This window comes from Odocoileus virginianus, chromosome 9, assembly GCF_023699985.2.
Source record: "Odocoileus virginianus isolate 20LAN1187 ecotype Illinois chromosome 9, Ovbor_1.2, whole genome shotgun sequence".
NCBI lineage: Eukaryota > Metazoa > Chordata > Mammalia > Artiodactyla > Cervidae > Odocoileus > Odocoileus virginianus.
In genome coordinates this window covers 71,848,044-71,868,386 of record NC_069682.1, presented here as the reverse complement: position 1 = coordinate 71,868,386, position 20,343 = coordinate 71,848,044, and the positions used below count along the sequence as shown (strand labels likewise).

Below are 20,343 nucleotides of genomic sequence, written 5' to 3'. Positions count from 1 at the left end.
GTGATCGGGTTGCCGGTGCCCGTCTCAGAGAGCGCCTTCGAGGCCCCCTTCTCTCCGCTGTCGTCTCCAGGGAGAGAGTTTTCTTCCCAAGGCTGTGGCCACGGGTTCCAGACAGATGGTGGCTCCCCAGGAGCTCCCCAGAGGGCAGCTGCTACCTGTCTGCTGCTGGCGCGACTTGTCCTGTCCAGTTACTGAGCGCTGCTGTGAGTTGGAAATGGGTTGGAGACTCATCACCGGGCCAGGGTGCCTGGGTTCGAGGCCCAGCTTTGCCCCCTCCTAGATGCGTGGCTTTGGGTGAGCACTGTACTACACTGGGCCTCAGTTCTCCCCTCTGTAAAATGGGCACAGTCATAGTAGGACCGAACTCCTAGCATTGTTTGAGGATGAAAAACACTTCGAGTAACACCTGTCGTATAATAAGGCCCAGAGGTGTAAGGTAGGATAATAATTGCAAAGGAATAGTAGATCTATCTTTGTTATTATTCTGCTTTTCAATGTTGCACCTGTTACTTCTGGAACCTGTTCCGGTCCCCTTCCCGAGAACAGTGTGACATCAAGCAGGTGCGTGATGTGGGGCCCACGTGCCTCAGTTTCCCCGTTTGTCTTTGCGGCCTGCTCTGCCTGTGAGAGAGGGGCCTCAGACCCAGTGATGTGGGCGCTGGTGACCGAGGTGGTGTGGGGGGCACCCCAGGGGTAAGAACCAAGGGGTGTGGGTGGAGGATGGCAGGTGTGGATGGCAGGTGTTGCCAAGTGCACGTGTCGATGTGAGCCAAAGGCGGAAGGTGCGACGTGGAGTGAGAATAAAAGCAAGTTGCTGAAAGCACATCACTTATAGAGTGTTGTAAGCTCACAAAACACTGTTCTTTATTGCTTCTCAGTTTGCGTGTGCCCAGTGAGCGGGCACAGGCCTGTGTGGGGGCGAGGAGCACGCGTCCAGGGCGGTCGGTGCCTTGCAGGATGGGCTGGCACCCAGGGAGCTCACCTCGCTCTGTAATGATTCCTTTCTTCCTGCATCCGCATTGAGGGCTTGACATTCACAAGGCACATGGATAAAGTGCCCTGATCTCAGGTGCCCGCGGGTAAGGCTTTGCATATGCATTTGCCTGTGTAACTGCCTCTCAGATCAAGAAGTAGAATATTTCCAGCTCCTCCCACCCTGATCCCACCCATGGCTCTCGCTTGTGTCCCTTCCCAGGCGGCATCTCCTCTGGACTTGATGATTTTCTTTTAGAAAATGGTTTAAAGCAAATTCGTTGTTGTTCAGTCGCTCAGTTGTGTCCAGCTCTTTGCGACCCCATGGACTGCGTCACGCCAGGCCTCCCTGCCCGTCACCAACTCCCGGAGCTTGCTCAAACACGTGTCCATCGAGTCGGTGATGCCATCCAACCATCTCATCCTCTGTCGTCCCCTTCTCCTCCTGCCTTCAGTCTTTCCTGGCATTGACATGGTTTGACACAATGCTGATGAGATTTTCCAAAACTGGGTAGTGATGTGTTTGTGGGTGTTCAATTTTTCTGTAACCATTTGGGGATCCTTGACGTATTTCATCATCATCATCATCATCAAAGAGAAGAGGAGGACGTGTGCCAAGAGGCAGGGGAGCGACGCAGGCAGAGGTGCTGCCGCATGCGTGGACATGGCATGGACAAAGATGCCCAGGCCAGAGGGGAGTTGCAGGCGGCCCTGGGACTCCTGAGAGCGGGCTCGTCTCTAAGGGAGGTTTCCAAGATGAGAGACACTTTTGGCCAAATGTTCCCAAACTGTCAAGGTTTGGACACGGAGTCGCCCTGGAGGGTGCCTTTCGCCACCCCGCCCTCACAGAGGGCATCGGCGCCCGCCTGGCACAGCCAGTCATGCCTTGGGCTGTGTGCAGCCCGGACTCAGAACCCCTGCCTACCCATTCTTTCTGGGCCATGAGCCGCAATCGTGCCCAGCACACCAGCCTGTTTGTGACTCCTCTGTGGGTGGCCCGAGCCTCGCGTTGTCCCAGCACAATCGCGGTGGCCGAGCTCTTGTAGGGAAAGTGGGGCAGGAAGCCCCGATCTAGGCCAGCCGCGCCGCGCTCCCAGCTTCCTGCTCTGCCCGATGTGCCGGGTGAGGCTGCCTTGTCCTCCCGCCCCGTCTGGGGAGGCTGAAGGCTGGACTTCCCGGCAGCATCACAGGCCCTGGGAAAACATCCTCTGGGCACTCCTGTCTGCTGAACCCCCCCGCCATTGTCTTTTAAAAAGAAGGATCATCAGTCTTCCTGTGGCCCTAGCTGGGGTTCCACCATGTGTCAGGCACCGTGCCAGGCAGATTTTAACCCTTCCTTTGATTCCGGAGGGCTTATTGTGTGCCAAGCACAGGTCTAGGCCCTGAGGGTCCAGCTGGGAAGAAGACTGGCAAGGACCCTGCCCTCACGGAGCTCCCATTCACTTTATCCTAATACATTCTGAAAGTCGGGATGGTATGACTATGATCTATGGACCTGGGAAGAGTGAACTGAGACTCGGGGCTTCCCAGGTGGCACTAATGGTAAAGAACCCCCCTGCCAATGCAGGAGATGTAAGACACGCACGTTCTATCCCTGGATCGAGAAGGTCTGTTGGAGGAGGGAATGGCCACTTACTTCAGTGTTCATGCCTGGAGAATCCCGTTGACAGAGGAGCCTGGTGGGCTGTGCTCCATAAGTTCTCAAAGAGTCGGACACAACTGAAGCGACTTAGCATGCACACACGCACGCACGCAAACTAAGACTCAGAGAGACCGATGCACTTTCCTGAGGTCACACAGCAGGAAGGAGGAGGAATGCAGTTTAAAGCCAAATCATCGGTTTCCAAGCCTGACCTTTGCTTTTGGATTGGGGTAAAGGTTTCATCCCAACCATGCTCCCTTATTTTTGCCTTTCCTCTAGGAGCTGGTGTAGATTGCTTAATCTCAGTCTTTTTGTCTGACAAGTGGGCTGTTAATGCAAGATGAGAAGGTGATAAGTGCATGAAGACAAGGAGGGCATCCTGGAGGAGATGACATTTGAGCTAAGGCGTGATGAATGAGAAGGAGCTGGCCCAGAACAGAGGTGGGAGAACATATCCTGCCAGTAGGAGCAGCATGTGCAAAGGTCCTGAGGCAGGGGTGTGCCTGGCAGGTGGAAGGAATAGAGAGACTGAAGATGTGGCTGAAGATTATTGAGGTGTGAGGTGGGAATGGAGGGCTAGAAGGTGAGTTCAGAGAGATTAACTAGTGCATGGGGACCTTATGGACTGTGGGAAGATGTGATTTTTTTTTTTTTTAAAGTATATTGAGTAGCCATGGAAAGTTGTAAGCCATGGATTGGTAGGATCTGATTCACATACTTAAAAGGATCCCTCAGGCTGTGTGTGGAAAAAGGAATAGGAAGGAGGGAATTTCAGTCCAGGCAGAAGGCAATGGTAACTTGGACCTGGCAGGTGACTGAGGACGTAGGGAGAAGTGGTTTGATTTAAAAAACACGTTGCAAGTGAAGCTGTGATAGCATTTGCTGATGGATGGAAATGGAGTGTCAGAGAAAGAGGGGGTGGAGGATGACTGGAGGGCTTTGGTTGGAGATCCTTAATGGCAGAGTGCCATTTGTCAGGCTGGGAAGGGCTTGGTGCTGTGTGGGTTTGGAGGAAAGTTCAGGAACTAGGTTTGTGGTGCATTTAGTTTGAGATGGCCCTTGGATGTCTGGCCTTTTCTGGTGGCTCAGATGGTAAAGAATCCATCTGCCAATGCAGGAAACCTGAGTTCTATCCCTGGTTAGAACTGGGAAGATCCCCTGGAGGAGGGCATGGCAACCTACTCCAGTATTCCTGGAGAATCCCCATGGACAGAGGAGCCTGATGGGCTACAGTCCATGGGGGTCACAAAGAGTCAGACACGACTGAGCGACTGATGCTGACCCGGACATCTAGGAGGAGTTGTCCAGTTGTCAGGAATCCAGCCGAGTCTGGATGTATGAGGCTGGGGGTGTACACTTGGGATGCAGGGACTGGTCGTGAATGCATCGCAGTGAGTGTGGACAGAGAGGCAAGACCACCTTGCTGTCCCCAACTTTGCTCTCCGAGACCTGCCCTGTGGAGCGCCGGTGAGCGTCTTCCTTGGGAGAGCAGAGTCCGCAGGTGCCCAGGCTCCCGTGACATCCGTGGATGTCCTTTTGGGTGACGGGAAAGGATCCAACAGCCGCCTCCCTGCCCGCCTGCCCCTGCTTCGCTCCGTCCTGGGCCATCCCCTCCAGCTTCCCCACTCAGAGGTTTCCCCTGTGTCCCACTCACGCGCTGTGGCGAGGGTGACCGGCAGGCCACCGTGCCGCCTCCTGATCGTAAGTTGTCTTCACAGGGGGCTCCTTGTGGCTGTTGCCAGGTCAGCCTAGGGCAAGTGCTGGAGTCGGTGCAAACCTCAGTCTCCCTCAGGGGCTGGCTCTCACCCTCCCCCTTACCCCACATCCAATCCCCTGGCCCTTCCAGGGGCCTCAGAGGCACGTCCGTCCCACCCACGCCAGGGCCAGGCCACTGTCATTGCTCATCAGCGTGGCTGCACCCCTCCACTCTGGTCCCCAGCTTTTGTGCTCAACCCCTGAAACCTAGTTCCTTGCAAAAACAGATGGCTCTTCTGGCACCATTTAAACGCTGGGAGGGACTTCTCTGGTGGTCTGGCAATTAGGATTCCGTGCTTCCTCTGCAGGGGCGTGAGTTTGATCCCTAGTCAGGGAACTAATACCCCATATGCTGTGTAGCATGGCCAGAAAGTAAAACAACAACAAAAACCCCAAACGCTTTAAAAATAATAGTAATAAAAGCTGGGAGACTTTGCTTTTTTAAAAAAAAATCCCAATTTATGGCTTCTTTTGGGGAAGAAAAAAAAATAACTCCCCCAGAACACCTGGCGATCTGGGCATGCTGCCCTCCCACGTGGCCGCACTTGGAGGGGACGCACGGCCGCCCCCTCTTCAACGGGCGTGTGTTCACCTGTTCCCCACGACGACCCTTGCCAGGCCCTTCCTTTATTGCCTCACGTCACGGAAGGGGGAAATGATTTCTCTGTTCCAAGCCCTTGAGAAAAGTGGCAGAAGGGCTTGGATACAACCGCATCCTGGGCAGCCATAAAGGAGAATGGGGATGTTGCCTGGGTTGTGATGTGGAGGGATCTTTCAGCTACACTCCGTGGAATAAGTAGGTCCAGGGCATCCTGTGTATGCTGCTATCTTTGGGTGTGTGTAATGGGGAAAAGAGGAATATATGCATGTGTGTGTGTACGCATAGATTTGTATGTGTGTTTATTTTTTCCGGGCTTTGTCAGGGTATCATTGACATATAACATTGTGTAAATTGAAGATGTACCACCTGCTTCAGTACATTTATATACTGCGAAAGGATTACTATCATAGTGCAGCTTTAAGTGTATAATAAGTTTTATTGCCTGTAATTGCTCTTCTGTACACTAGAGCCCTAGAATTAATTTTTCTAGTAATGGAAACTTGGTACTTTTTGACCAACCTGTGTGTGTTTATTTGGAAGGGTTCCCAAGTCACAAGGAGCTGTGGTTCCTGGGGAGAGGGAGGGACTAGATGGATGGGGGCTGCGGTGTAGGAAACCCACTTTTCCTATTTTTGACTTGATATATACATATTTTAAAAAATTAACAAATTAAAAAAATTGGGGGATTCGGGATCTTAGTTCCCCAACCAGGGATCGAACCCACGTCCCCTGCAGTGGAGGCGTGGAGTCCTAATCACTGGGCTACCAGGGACGTTCCTATAGTTTTGACTTTCGAGCCCCGTGCATGGTTGTTATTTAGAAGTTAGGTTTTTAAACAAGAAAAATAATGGGAAAACGAATTGCAGTCCACCAGGGTCCCCTGGGCGAAGACGCAGGTGTGAGCACAGGTCCCTGGCGCAGGGTTTGTGTTGGTCTCTGCAGAGCCTGGCTGAGCAGGTGCTCCATAAACGCGTGTTGGCTGAACAGCCGGCCGAGTAGGTTTTTGCTTCTTTCTTGCCCGTGTCCAGGGCCGCGCTGGCGCTTGAACTCGTGACCTTCCTTTTCTGCCACCTCCAGGGGACTGGCAGCGTGGAAGCTCACCTCCCTGCTTCTGTCTTCCAGGCATTCCTGCATCGCATTCGGCAGAACGCGGCGGACTCGGTGGAGAAGGGCCTGACGGAGGAGAACGTCAAGGTGGGGGCCCGGGGTCCCTGCTGCCCCAGCTGCTGTGCGCAGAGCTGCCTTGCTCCCCCTGGGTGATGCCCGGAGGGGCCGCGGGGGTGGGGGTGGGGGTGCTCCCCTGGGTGATGCCCGGAGGGGGCACGGGGGTGGGGGTGCTCCCCTGGGTGATGCTCAGAGGGACCGTGGGGGTGGGTGTGTGGGTGCTCCCTTGGGTGATGCTCGGAGGGGCCACGGGGGTGGGGGTGGGGGTGTGGGTGCTCCCCTGGGTGATGCTCGGAGGGGCTTCGGGGCTGGGGCTGGGTGTGTCTACCCTGGAGGCAGCTGGCTGTGCTTTCCGCACCGCCCCCCCCCCCCCCCCCCCACCGCCCGGCTTGCTCCCTGTGGCCCCTGGGTTCCGTGAGCAGGCCGTGCTGGGGGTCTATGAGGAGGACTCGGCCTCAGGCCCCCACTTCCCAGCTCAGGAGTTTTCTCCCCTCGCTCAGTACAAGCATCCTGTCTTTTGGCCTCCTTGCGCGGGGGACCCTGGCTTGATGCCAGTGGAAAATCCCTTCCCAAGTGCCCCTGGGAGCGTGGCACCTCCAGCCGCCCTCCTGGCAGCCCGGGCCCCTGCCCTGCACTGGGCGTTGAGCGCGAGGCGGAGCGGATGAGTAACTGGGTGCAGGCTGCATCTTGGCTGTGGCTCTGGGGAGTTTCGGGAGGAAGTCAATAGGCCTTCTGTGTGCTCAGTATGGGCCCCAGAGGCCCTCAGGCCTGGCTTTCCAGGGTGATCTCACTCTCTGAGAAGCCGCCTCCAGCCCTTTGGGGCTCTGGGGTCCTGGTGCCCGGAGAGAGGGGGAGTTGGGGCAGGGTGGGAGTCAGCTGTGGCCAGCACGTATGGCTCATAAAGGGCTTGGTCACACTGGACATCCCCCTGCATACATCCTGGTTGATAAGAATAGCAGCCTGGTACATTGATGATTCTGAGTCCAGTATTTTGGATGAGAAAGCTGAGACTTAGAGATGTAAAGAGACCTACGCAGGGTGAGTGCATGGCTGGTTCCTGGTTGGGCTGGCATTGAACCTTTTATGCATTCACTCAGAAAGCAAATATTTACTGAGTCCCTGCTGTTCATTAATCTGTTACAGTCTTTATTTATTGGCTTCCCTCGTGGCTCAGTGGGTAAAGAATCCACCTGCAGGAGGCGCGGGAGACTCAGGTTCAATCCGTGGGTCCCTGGAGGAGGGCATGGCTACCCACTCCTATATGCTTGCCTGGAGAGTCCTATGGACTGAGGAACCTAGCAGGCTACAGTCCACAGCATCACAAAGAGTAGGACATGACTGAAATGACTGAGCACATTTATTTATTACTTCCTAACACGACGCATGATAATTAAGAATTGTAATTTATTGCAGTTTGAAAAAATTACCTCTTTTACGAGGTATAATTCATATAAAGTAAAGGGTCCAGTCCTAAGTGCAGCTCCTCACTACATGCCTCCTCCCCAAAGACAAACAGTGACTTCTAGTGGTGTTGGTTAGCTTTGCCTTTTCTTGAACTGTGTATAGAAATGATCCCTTTGTGGTGCCTGGCATCTTTGTTCACTGTTAGGTCTGGGAGACTTGCCCTTGTTGTTTGGTGTAGCTGGGAGTGACTCCTGCTCCTTGCTGTGTAGTAATCCATCGGACAGACGCACCACTATTGACTCATTCATTCTCCTTTCGGTGACCATGTGTCACCGAATTTCCAGTTTTTGGCTGTGATGACTGTTCTCATCTGTCTTTGGGGGGTACACAGGCTCTCATTTCTTTGGGGTGTATGCTCAGGAGACAGACACTTATCTTGAAATTCTGCAGCCATTGCTTGACGTGAGTGAAAGAATAGGATGTATCCTATGGGTCTTTAAGCGCATTCAGCCATGTGAGCTGGACAGAACAAGAAAGAGGAAAATAACCCAACAGTGCGGGTGGTTCTTCCAGCCGCTTCATGTGGCCAGTGACCCCCAGGATAAGCCCGAGGAGGAAGAGGGTCTCTGGCCCTCTGGGACTTCGGCTCTGACGCGTGGTCTCCGGCCCCTTGGCCTCCCTGCCCACCCTCAGGGCCTGGTGCCTTTGCAGGGTCTGTGGGGTCGGTCCTCATTCCTCGGGGCCTTGACTGCAGTGTCAGCTTTCCAGAGCAGCTGTCCTTGGCCCGCTGTGTTTAATGTGCAGACTCTTCCTCCTGCTCCCCTCTGGGATTCCCTTCCTGATTTCGTCCTGAGTGCTTCTTGTCACCTGGAAAACTGTCCTTATTTGTCGGCTGTCTGTCCCCTTCCAGTTGAATGTCAGCTGCCTGGAGGCAGGTAGGGGGCTGTTCTCTTCTGGTGCCCAGGCCTGGCCCACGGTAGGGGCTCAGTTACACTCGCTGCAGGAATGACTGTGTAAGAAACCCTAGAAGGAGCTGTAAGTCACTGTGACTGGTGACCTGGGCCACTAGCTGCTGCGGGTGGGAAGCAGGGGGTGGGCCAGAGAGGGACTCCGCATTGCATTTACTGGGGTGCTCAATACAATATTTAGATTTTTGAACCCTGTGAATGCCTTCTTCAAAATTAAATGAAAAATACACCTGTTTAAAAAAAAGGCAGAAAAAGGAATTTCACAGTTCAAAGGGCCTAGAATCAATGGAAATTCTCCCTTAGTTGTTCTTAGAGGCCTTGATGGTTCCCAGTTGGTGTTATTGTCCAGGGGTCTCTGCTTCTGCCAGCGCAGAGAAGAGTGGCCTTTGCGTGTGTGTTATCTTACACAGATGGATCCATATTGGAATTCCAAGTGGTGCCATGATTCCCCCCACCCCCGACCCCCACTTAACAGTATATATCAAGGATCATTCCAGGGCTCCAGATCCATATATACAAACCTGCAAATTCTTTTCACAGGCTCAGAGTATTTCAGAATATGGGATGTATTTAAATATAACCAGTCCAGCTTGTTTAACTATTTGACAGGTGCCCATCAATGCATGTTTAACTTTCTTCCGGTCTTCTGCTACTGCAAATAAAGCTGCAGTTTATGGTCTTGGCCATCCACCCAGTTCTCAACCTTGGTGCAATGAACATGTTGGGCTGGACAGCTCTTTGCTGTCGAGGGGGCTGTCCTATGTCTTGTAGAATGTTCAGCAGCATCTCTGACCTCTTCCTATCAGAATACCAGGAGCATCCTGATTTGTTACAGCTGAGTTTGTCACAATCGAAAATGCCCCATACATTGGCAAATGTCCCCTGGGAGGCAAAACTGTCCCTGCTTGGAAATGACTGATCAAAAGGTTCAATTCTAAAATACAAACTTGCTGGGCCAGATTGTGCCTTTCAAACTTTATAGGTTCTTCTGGGGGAAACACTCTTGTGTAGTTTGTGAGGGTTTAAACGGCATTTTGATCTTCCTTTTCTATAGTATTTTCTTATGTCACATCATTTCAATTGGTGTCTGGAACTACCTTCACCATTTATAAAAATCAGTCCTATGGTTGGACATACCAGGTGCCTGTCTTAGACTGCGATGAATGTCACAGTGTGTGATCTTCCCCATGCTGAGTGTGAAGTTCATGTCTGTCTGCTGCTTCACTGGCCTGTATGACCTTGGGAAAGTTAATAATTTTCTCTGAGCCTCCGTTCTTCATCTGTGAACTGGGGATGAGAACCGTTCCTGCCTCATGGAGTTATACTGAGGATTAGATGCCATAAATGCACATAAAGTTCTTAGCGCAGGATTAGGCGTTAATCCGTTAATGCTGTTTGGTGAATGTTGGCAGTATTTTTGTTATTATCGTGATTTCTGTGAGCCCGTTTCCCTGTGCCCTCCTCGCCTGCGCCAGGGAGTTATGTATTTTTTTAAGGCTTCAGATTGCTTTCCCTCTGAGCCTGGATTGATGCTGTCCTTGGGCCTCATGTTCCCCTCGCAGATCCTGTTCTCGAACATCGAAGACATCCTGGAGGTTCATAAGGATTTCCTGGAGGCCTTGGAGTTTTGCTTACACCCGGAGCCTCAGTCTCAGCACGAACTTGGGAATGTGTTCTTAAAATTCGTGAGTACAATGCCCCAGCCCCTGTCGGAGCCTGTAGGTTTTAGGGAATGGGCTTCTCCCTGGACCCCCTTGACCAGTTTCACCTGCTGGCCTGTCTTGGCGATGGAGAGGCAGGTGGGCAGGCAGGCCCAACCTCTGTCCCTGCAACACCAGGCAGAGTGTCGACCCCAGTGGACCAAGGGTCTGTTTATTAGCTGGCTCCCCTCCCTTCAGCGTCACCCGGAGTGTGGTCCCCTCTCCCTCAGAACTCTTCACTGAGTGACTGCATTCTGGGGTTCCTGTGGCCGCCTGGCTTGGCGGGGCCCCGGGGTGGACTCGGATCAGACACACCAGCGTTTGAGTCCCGGCCGGGCCACCCGCTGGCCGGTGAGGCTGTTGACCCCTGGGCGCCCACTGGGACTGCGGAGACGGAGGCTGCGTCTGGTTCTCATGGCCGCTGTCTTCCCAAGTCACTTAGGATTGTGGGAGGGTGGCTGGAGGGAGGCAGTGGGCTTAGCCCGCAGGAGGCACCTGCTTTTCCACGCCTGCTCATCCTGTGCCGCCCGGGACCCTCCCGCCGGGAGGAAACCCGCCCTGGACTCGTGGGCAGGAGGCCTGGGCCAAACTCCTCTGCTCCCCTAGCCTCAGTTTCCTCCTCTGATTGAGAAGTAGGGATAATGATGCCTCCTTGGGTTGATGGAAAGACTCAAAGATGTAAAGCGATCAAACGTGTAGCCTAGGGCAGCGGTCCTCAAACAGGGGGTGATTTTGCCCCCAGGGGATGTTTGGCCACATCTGGGGACACTTCCGGGTGTCCCAGCTCGGGGAGGGAGGCCATGCTACTGGCTCCTCGTGCATGGAGGCCAGCCATGCCAGCAGTTAGCCCATAATGCACAGGATGGTCCCCACAACAGAGGCTTATCCCGCCTCGAGTGTCAGTGAGATGAGAGACTGTGGCCTGGGGCAAGGGCTTGGTCCATGTTGGCGCCTGCTTCCATTGTCACTGTCATCCTCACTAACTCCCTTCTCCAGGGTGTCACATCTGGATGGAGGAGGGCGGAGCCGGGCTGCCCATGGGCTACGTTAGCCTCTGCAGGTTGTTTTAACTTGTCTGTGCCTCAATGTCCTCACCTGTAGAATGGGTATAAAACTAGACCTGACCCGTGATATTGTTGAGGATCAGGTTTGTTAATATAAGGAAGGAGAAGGCTCAGAACAGCACACCAGGAAGTGCTCACTAAATAAATGTTGGTTATCAGCTGTCCATGTGGCCACTGTTCTTCAGTGTCTGAAATAGGATGAACACGAGAGAGAGATAGGACGCAGGTGAGCCGGGCACTCAGGGAGGGCGAGGAACAGGGCAGGGAGGTGATCTGCTGCAAGGGAGAGGCCTGGAGGGGCAGGGGAGGCGGGGAGACCAGGAGGAGGTCACTGCACGTGTGAGATGCTGGTGCCCTTGGGTGGAGTGGTGTCCATACGGGTGGTGAGAGGGGTGAGCAGCAGTGCTGGTTCAGGACACGTTTCTTTTACTTGTTTACCTATTTTTTTATCTTTTTTTGTCTGCTCCTTGAGGCTTGCAGGGTCTTAGTTCCTTGACCAGGGATGGAACCTGGGTCCCAGCAGTGAAAGCACAGAATCTTAAACCCTGGACTGCCAGGGAACTCCCAGGACACGTATCTTGAATAGGAAAATAAAAAGGATGGGAGGGGCAGTCTTCCATTTGGGTTCAGAGGAAGGAGTGAACCCCCATTTCTCTAGAGCCAGACTGCTTCTGTTTGATTCCCTGTTCTACCCCTGAGAAGCTGAGAGGCTTTGGGCAAGTCAGTTCACCTCGCTGGGCCTCAGTCTCTGACTCTGTAAAACGGGGTCAGTGATAGTACTTGCCGTGGGGTACCGTCATGAGGATGAAATGAGTTAATTCGAGTGAAGCACTGAAATCTGGCCTGGTGCGAGTGTCAGCTGTGGGCGTTATTCCAGCTGAGGGACCAGGGAAGGCTTCCGGGAGGCAGTGGCATTGTTGGGATGGCCTGTGAAGGGATGGCATCTGAACTGGAAGTGGAACAGTCCATACTTGAGCTGAGGGCGGGGAAGGGGTCCTCAAGGTGCATTGTCCAGCTTGCCACTAACCCCAGGCTCCCTGGGTCCCCCGACTTCTCTGCCTGAGCGGCAGAGGTGTGTGGGAAGCAGGTTTAATAGACCAGCCAGCGAGGTCTCTGGATCATGAGTCCCCACCGGGGCTAATTTGCTCAGAGATGCAGGGGATGGCTGGAGGAAGGAAGGTGGGGAGTTTAGGGCCCAGGAGGCAGCCTTCTTCTCCGTACCCTTCTGTACTCAGCCTGCAACCCTCCTCACATGGCCTCAGTGAACTGGACGATCAGGGCGGCAGTGTTTATCCTCAGAATCTTGATGCGTCGACAGTGAAGTTCAGGCCTTTGTGGGAGAGCCAAACAAACTTATTTAAGAGGGAAATTTGCATCATTACTGGGTTTGGAAAGTGAGTGTCTCTCGCTGTTAAAAATAAATGCAGTGGAAGCCAAGCTGTGTTATGGCATTCCTTCCAGAAACTTCTGCTCATCTGCGTCTCTGAGCTGACACCTGCTCAGGTGAACAGTTGGGGAAGGAAATGGGAACCCACTCCAGTGTTCTTGCCTGGAGAATCCCAGGGACAGAGGAGCCTGGTGGGCTGCCGTCTATGGGGCTGCGTAGAGCCGGACACGACTGAAGCGACTCAGCAGCAGCAGCAGCAGATGAACAGTGTCAGACTGGCTTTGGTGTCTCGCCACAGCTTGCTGACACCCTCCCTGAGGTTACTGAGACAGCTGAAAGTGGAGTCCGCTTTCTCAGTGGGTGACTCGGAGTTTTTAACTTAAACTCATCTTTTTCATTAAAACATTGCGGTCGTCACCCCCTGCCCCCCATGCTCATGGAGGATGCCGCTGAATTCTTTTCAAAAGGGTCCACTGCTGTAGGGTTGGGTGTCTGGAAGCCCGAGGCCTGCGTGCAGGTGGCCCTGTTGGAAGCAGTTCAAGAAGAAGGTTGCAGTCTCCACTTGGCCTGACCCCACCTGGGGTTGAGGAAACGCTGGAGCTGGGGGTGCCTCTTCCTTCAGGTCACCCCAAATTGCCACGAAGGAATGGGGCTTCTGCACCCCTCTTGGATGGGGGCTGTCCTGGGGAGTGGATGGACAGCCTCAGGCAGGCCAGGTGCTGTCTCAGACTGAGGGGGTTCCCTGGGGAGGGATGCACGGATGGGATACGCTCGCCACCGCATCCCTGAGGGCCCCGAAGGGAGGGCGTGCCCGGGCCAGCAGGAGTGCACCAGGGTGGCGATTGGGAGCAGAGCTCTGCGGCCGAGGAAGGGGCATCTCAGACCCTGTGAGGGGCTCTGACTTACAGACCAGCCCACCCCTGCTGCCCAGTCAGTGGACGGTGGGAAACTCCATCACCCCCTCACCCCTAGGCCCAACCCGTGACTACTGAGATGATCACAAACTAGCATTCAGTCAACTTTCTCTTTGTCCCAGGTGGTGTTCTGAGTGCTTTATGTATACTAATTCATCACAGCATCACAACAACCTTTAACCGTGGGTACTATTATTATACGCACTTTACAGATGCAGAAACTGAGGCCCAGAGAGGATAAGTCAGTGTGCAAGTTTACCCAGCCAGTAAGTGTTGGAGCTGGGATTTGAGCCAAAGTCGTCTGATTCTGAGTCTCGTGGTTTTCACCATTCTCCATGATAAAGTCTCTTAATAGTATCATTAAGCATCTACTGTGCACCAGTCACTGCTTTTGGCCCTGAAGTTGGTGCCCTAAATAAGACAGACCTGCCTTTTGCTGCCATGAGGCTCTTAGGCCAAAGATGTGGAGGGTCCATCAGTTGAGAGAGGATGTCATTGCAGATGGGGACGTAGATTTGTGAAGAATACACGATGCATGTGTAAGGAGTAACTCCTTGAGGTTGTATGAAACTTGGAAGTCAGAAATAGGGTTGCTAGATTGAGCAAGTAAAAACACCTAGGATGGCTGAGATAAATTTGGATTTCAGGTAAACAGCAGATTATATTTTAATGTAAGTATGTTTCATATGGGCTTCCCAGGTAGCTCAGTGGTGAAGAATCTGCCTGCTAATGCAAGAGATGTGGCTTTGATTCCTGGGTTGGGAAGATCCCCTGGAGAAGAAAATGGCAACCCAATCCAGTATCCTTGCCTGGAAAATCCCATGGACAGAGGAGCCTGGTGGGCTACAGTCCGTGGGGTCACAACGAGCTGTACACAGCTGAACAACTGAGCACGCACACAGCATGTATTTCATACGATGTTTGGGACACACGTATCCTAGAACACGCTTCCTGGTTTATCTGAGGGCCCTCAGCTCAGTGTCCTGTGTTTTATCTGGCCATCCTGGTCAGGGAAGGCCTCTGTGAGGTGGTGAAGTGGGGGATCTCGGGGGAGGATATTCCACATGGAGAGGAAGCCAGGACTGGGGGCCTTGGCTGGAGCGGGCTTGGTCCACAGCGGGCAGGCAGGGAGGCCAGCATGGCTGGAGCAGAGTGAGTGATGGAGGGAGACCAGGGGTGTCATGGTCGGGGGGATGGCGATCCTGCAGGGACTGCATTCTAAGAGTTGGAGGGTTTAGCAGGATGTGGTGTGGTCAGCTGTGTGGACAGGCAGATGATCAGTTGGGGAAAGTGACCTGAATCTCACACTCTTCTTCCTACCAGAGGTGTCTGCATGGCCAGCTCCTTCCCTTCTCAGTCTCAGTTTGCGGGTGTGAAGTGTGGCTGGGAGCAGATGGTCTCTGTGGAGCTAGTGACATTCCGCGCCCCCTCCCCCCGGGTACTGTGGACAGCAGCCACCCAGCTGATGACCCTTGAGCCCTTCCTCGGGGTCTCAACCCTCTCCCCCAGCCGTCCCCAGCTGGCAAGCGTCCCCTTCTCTTCTTTCACAGCCCAAACCCACTGCCACGTGCTCCCACCTCCCACATCTGTGTGTGCACAACTGTGTGTCCATTTCCTCCTGGCCAAACAATCAAAGCCCCGTGTAGGGCCCCTAGGAGGAAACAGAATGCTTGGCCTCTTCGTTGTCAAAGGCGGCATTTTCACACTTGCTGCATCTTGGGCCTGAGATGCAGCTGGGATTGGGCTCTGTAAACGGAGATGGGAGTGATGAAACTCGGCATGGTTTTGAAGAGGGGATGTTGTCAGTTGCTAAATTTAGCTTCTCCGAGCCTCAGACCTTGGTCCCCTGCCCTTTTCACTACGGAAGGAGAGGATGAGAATGTGTCAGAGAAGGGGCTTAGGGAACGAGGAATGACAAACCCGTGGAGATCTTCCCACTTACTCCCCTTTCGTGCATCCGTCGCAGACATCACTAATCAATTACAGCATTCTCCATGGGGCTCCAGAGTTGTTCTCGCTAGTGTTTCAGCCAGCATTACTTATTGATTGGGGTTGGCATGTGAAAATGCACAGATTTGGGCTGTGCTTTTTAGATTAAGCCCTTCATGGTGCAGATAGAGATGAACAGGAAGACTGTGTCATCTCACCAGGCTTGGATCCATTTTTTTCATTTTCTTCCCCTTTTAGAAAGTGCATATATTAGGACTGTCTTCACTGCAAGTGACGAAAACAACTCAAATAGGCTTAAACAACAGCAACAACAAAGGACTTAACTGACTCATACAAATGAGTAGTGTTGGTTGACGTCAGGTATAGCTGGATCCAGGATCCCATGTGATGTTTTCAGAATGTGGTCTTTATCTTTCGGCTCTGCTTTCCTCTGTTTTGGTTTTATTTCTTGGAGTGATGGCAGAGGTGGTCCTCAGCAGTTTCAGGGTGACAGTCTGCTCACTTAGAAACAAAAGTTCAAAGAGAGCTTCTCTTTGCAATAATTCCAGCCTGAGTCCTTGAGGGCTCTCTGGGACTTGGGTCACATGACCACTGCTGCCAGGACTGGGCCTGGGCATCATGCTCACCCCTGGTGCCTGGGGGTGGAGTCGAGTCAGTGGGGTCAGAGTGTAGGAGGCAGGCGCCCAGGGGAAACACTGGGGGCTGAGACCAGAGCCAGGGGGTGTGGGTGCTGGGTGGGTGGAAGAACATACGGGCGAACCATGAGGCTGCGTTGTGGAGGATCAGAGGAAGAGTGAGGCTGGTATGAGGGTCTTGGGCACCACACAGCTCCACCGGCTGCTCCCTTGCTTCATTTGTCAAGTAGGTGTCTCTTCTCTGTCTGGGACTTCAGTCCTCCCTGGCATCGCAGCCGTGACCTCAGCAGGTGCAAACCCTGCCTCCAAGGAGATCCTTGTCCAGACTGTGGTGGTGGGGAAATGGACAGTGCAAAAATGAGACATCAAACCTGCTGGGGGGCAAGAGTCACCATATTTCACAAAATCCGCGGGGTGCCTTCCTTGGCGCCCTGCCCCAGACCCACGAGTCCACTTCACTCTCTTCCTCCTGACTCTGCCCATCAAAACCTACCCACCCCCTGCCCCACTTCTCGTATTGTAGATGGGTTCACCAATGGGATAGTGAATTTGCGGAAATAATAGCGATAGTCATCCTAACAACGTCGACAACAGCAATAACAGTAGTTGTTGATAGTCAAGGAGTCCTTTCTGGGCACTCTTTTACACATTTACTATAAATTCACTTGATGACCCTCACAACAACCTTACGACCGGGAGGTCATCACCGTCAGTAATTTATAGGCACGAATGCAGAGACTCTGAAATTTTACGAGGTCACAGGGCTCGGAATCTGGGCTGTGAACCTGGGTGGTCTGGGTGTAGAACCTGGGCTCGCACTTAGGAGGCTGATGCAGATGGTGGTCGCGAGGGCTTTGCTGTCTTACCTTGGAGCTATACTAATAGCAGAGCCTGTGGTCTCTTGGCTGTAGAACCGGGCGTCAGTATGGGGGTTGAGAGAGGTCGAATCCTGTTCTGCCGCTTCGCTAGGGGTGAGGCCCTGGAAATCAGCCTTTCCTTGGTTTCCCACGTGGGTGAGGGGTCGAATACAGTCGTCCGCGTGTCAGGGGATTGTGAGATGTGGGTGAGTCTGCCTGCATTCCAGGGCAGCGTGGGGTGGCCAGTCCTGACCCCTCCGCGCACGTTCCGTGTTGGCCGCGGGCTCCATCTGTAGGCTTTTTGCAGCTCAGATGGTGCACACGCAGCCCCAGACGGGGCTTGCTGATTCCGAAACCTCTGCCCACTGGCAGGATGACTGGGGGCTTATTTAGAAACAAGATGAGCTGCTTACCTTGCAGACCCACCTCTTCCTTCCTAAGCTTCTTGGGGTCTCCCGGCCACCCCTTCAGCCCGAGGTCAAGAGCCGTCAGCCCTTCCTGTCCTGTGGCCTTCCCCAGGACATCCTTGTTTGGGGTTTGGCGGGGTGGGAGGAGGTATCCTTTAAGCCTTTGGGAACTGAGACTGCTCGGTGGAGAGCTTCCTGCGAAGACGGCTCCTGGCCCCTCCAGTCCCGGAAACCCTGACTGATGGTTACAGACTTGGTGACCCACAGGTGACCTCTAGCCTGTAAAGAATCTAGCTTTGGGCTCTAGGACTTCTGGAGGTCAAGAGAGCGATCCCCCATGTCAGCGGTGCCACGGCTGCATGGCAGTGACCAGAGGTCTACATGTTCTCCCAAATTCTTGAGTCTTATTTAGACTCTTGTTGTTTATATACATAGGGCATTGTGCATAGCAGGTGTGTGAGTTCATTCGTTAAGTGTTCGCTGCGGACCTACTGTGTGCCAGACCCTGTGCTGGGACCTGGGGACCCCTCAGTGAACTAGAGGATGTGGTCACTGCCTTCAGGGAGCCGACGGCCAGGTGGGGAAGGACAGATGATGAACAGATAATCTAGATAATTCCAGATGGTGGGAATGCTATAAAGAAAAGGAAGATGGTGGTGGGGGAGTGATAGAGAACACGTGGGTGGCCACTTTAGCTAGGATGGTCCAGGTGTCATTTGAGGAGGTGGCATTTGAGTGGAGACCCCAATGGTGCAGAGTTGCCAGGCTTCGGGCAAGAGTGTTCCAGGCAGAAAGAAGACAAGAGCAAAGTCTGAGAGGTAGAAACAGGCTTGGCAAATCTAAGGAGCAGGTAGCAGGCCAGTGAGAAAGGCAGGGTCACATTGGTGGACCCTTGAAGGCTGTAACGAAGTGTTGGATTTCATTCCTAGTGTAGCAGGACACCACTGAGAGTTTAAGCCATGGTGTGACACAATCTGATTTGCATTTTGATTGTAAAGACATTTATTGAGCATTTACTGTATGGTGAGACCATACCTATTAAATCATTTAATTAAGAACTCCATGAGCTAAGGACTGTAATTAATTCCACCTCAACAGATGAGGAAACCAAGGCACAGAGAGTTCAGCTAGCTTGCCCCAGTTCACAGCTGGAAATGCAGAGCCAGGGTTCAAGTCCAGTCTGCCTGGCTTGAGCCTGTATCCTTGACCCTGGGCCATGCTGCTCCCTGGGAGGTCGCTGGGTGCAGAACTGGGGCCAGAGTGGAGGTGGGAGGTCAGTGGAAGCTCCTTCAGCTGAAATCCCGCCTGCCGGGTGTCTCTCAGGGTCTGGGGTCCCCCTCACATCCCGGGCCCCGCTGGCCCAGCGGTCCAGCACGTCTCAGAGCGTCTGCCTCCCTGCTGTGAGCTGCCTCCCACAGGCTCTGTCCGTGTCTTGCAGAAGGACAAGTTCTGCGTATACGAAGAGTACTGCAGCAACCACGAGAAGGCCCTGCGGCTGCTTGTGGAGCTGAACAAGATCCCCACCGTGCGCGCTTTCCTCCTGGTAAGTCAGCCGCAGCCCCAGCCCCGCCGCCCTCTGCCTCAGCTGGCCGGTCCGCACAGGCCCGCGCCGCCTGGCCCCTGCTCGGCTCGGGCGGCCTGGGTGCAGCAGAGACGTGCTCTGTGAAGGCCCGATGGTGACTCACTTTTGCCTCACTTACAGCCCCTGTCGCAACAACTCTACTCTGCTACTATAGCGTGAAAGCAGCCATTGGTAATATATAAGAAATGAGCTGTGTTCCAACCAAACTTTATTTATAAAAGGAGATATAGGGGGCTGGATTGGCCCTAGGGGCAATTTGACCAATTCCTGGTCTAAAGTAATGATCCTGATAAAACTGGTAACGACAGTAGTAGTAAATATATTATTGTGTGTGTGTGTGTGTATGTTAGTTGCTCAGTCGTGTCCGACTCTTCGCAACCCTATGGACTGTAGCCTGCCTGTCTCCTCTGTCCGTGTCTATTCCCAGGCAAGAGTAATGCAGTGGTTGCCATTTCCTTCTTCAGGGGATCTTCCCGACGCAGGGCTTGAACCCAGGTCTCCTGCATTGCAGGCAGATTCTTTACTGTCTGAGCTATCAGGAAAGCCACAATTATATTATTAGGATTATTAATTGTAAGTGGAAGAAAATTTGGTTAAAATTGGCTTAAGGGAAAAAAAAATTACTAGTTCACTTCTCTGGGAAGTTTAAGACCTAAAACAGCTTCAGGTATAGCAGAGTCTGGGCGTTCCAGTGACACCACCAGCAGTGTCTCTTGGTTCTGCTTTTCTCACCTGGGCTCCGTTGCCAGGCAGGCTTTCCTCATGAGGTGGCAGTGTGGCCTTTAGCAGCTCCATGCCTGTGCCTCTCATAGCCAAGCAACTCCAGGATGAAGAGGGCTTGGTTGTGTCCAACACTTTGTGACCCCATGGACTGTAGCCCGCCAGGCTCCTCTGTCCATGGGGATTCTCCAAGCAAGGATACTGGAGTGGGTTGCCATTTCCTTCTCCAGGATATCTTCCCAACCCAGGGATCAAACCTGTGTCTCCTACATTGCAGGAAGATTCTTTACCAACTGAGCTACGAGGGAAGCCCCTTTAAATAAGGTAGACATTGTATTTCTCTCCTAATGTGGAAATAGACAATCTAGGGCTATTATAGGGGCCCCAATGCCGGGATCAGTGTCCCAGTGTATGCCCTCATCATCGATATGGTCTAAGATGACATCGCACCACTTCCACACTGCAGGTAGTAAGATGCGGGATGGATGGAAAGAAGGGCCGGCCCCTCCCCTTCTCTGGGCACTGTGGGAAGCTGCACACAGCTCTTCTCACATCCCACTGGCCAGAGCTTAGTCACATGGCCATCCCTAGCTGCAAGGGAGGCTGGGAACTCTAAGCTTT

General features: G+C 53.3%; 1 protein-coding gene across 2 annotated transcripts in view; it reads left to right on the top strand.

Moving 5' to 3' along the window:
* Nucleotides 1-20,343, top strand: part of PREX1 (phosphatidylinositol-3,4,5-trisphosphate dependent Rac exchange factor 1) — a 176,028-nt gene that overhangs the window by 66,927 nt on the left and 88,758 nt on the right. Inside the window, exons 2-4 of one of the 2 annotated variants that reach the window (XM_020906205.2) lie at nt 6,093-6,164; nt 10,069-10,191; nt 18,859-18,963. In XM_020906205.2, coding sequence (XP_020761864.2) covers nt 6,093-6,164; nt 10,069-10,191; nt 18,859-18,963 — 300 coding nt within the window. The remainder of the gene's footprint in view (nt 1-6,092; nt 6,165-10,068; nt 10,192-18,858; nt 18,964-20,343) is intronic. The other variant, XM_070472737.1, reaches the window with a different exon arrangement.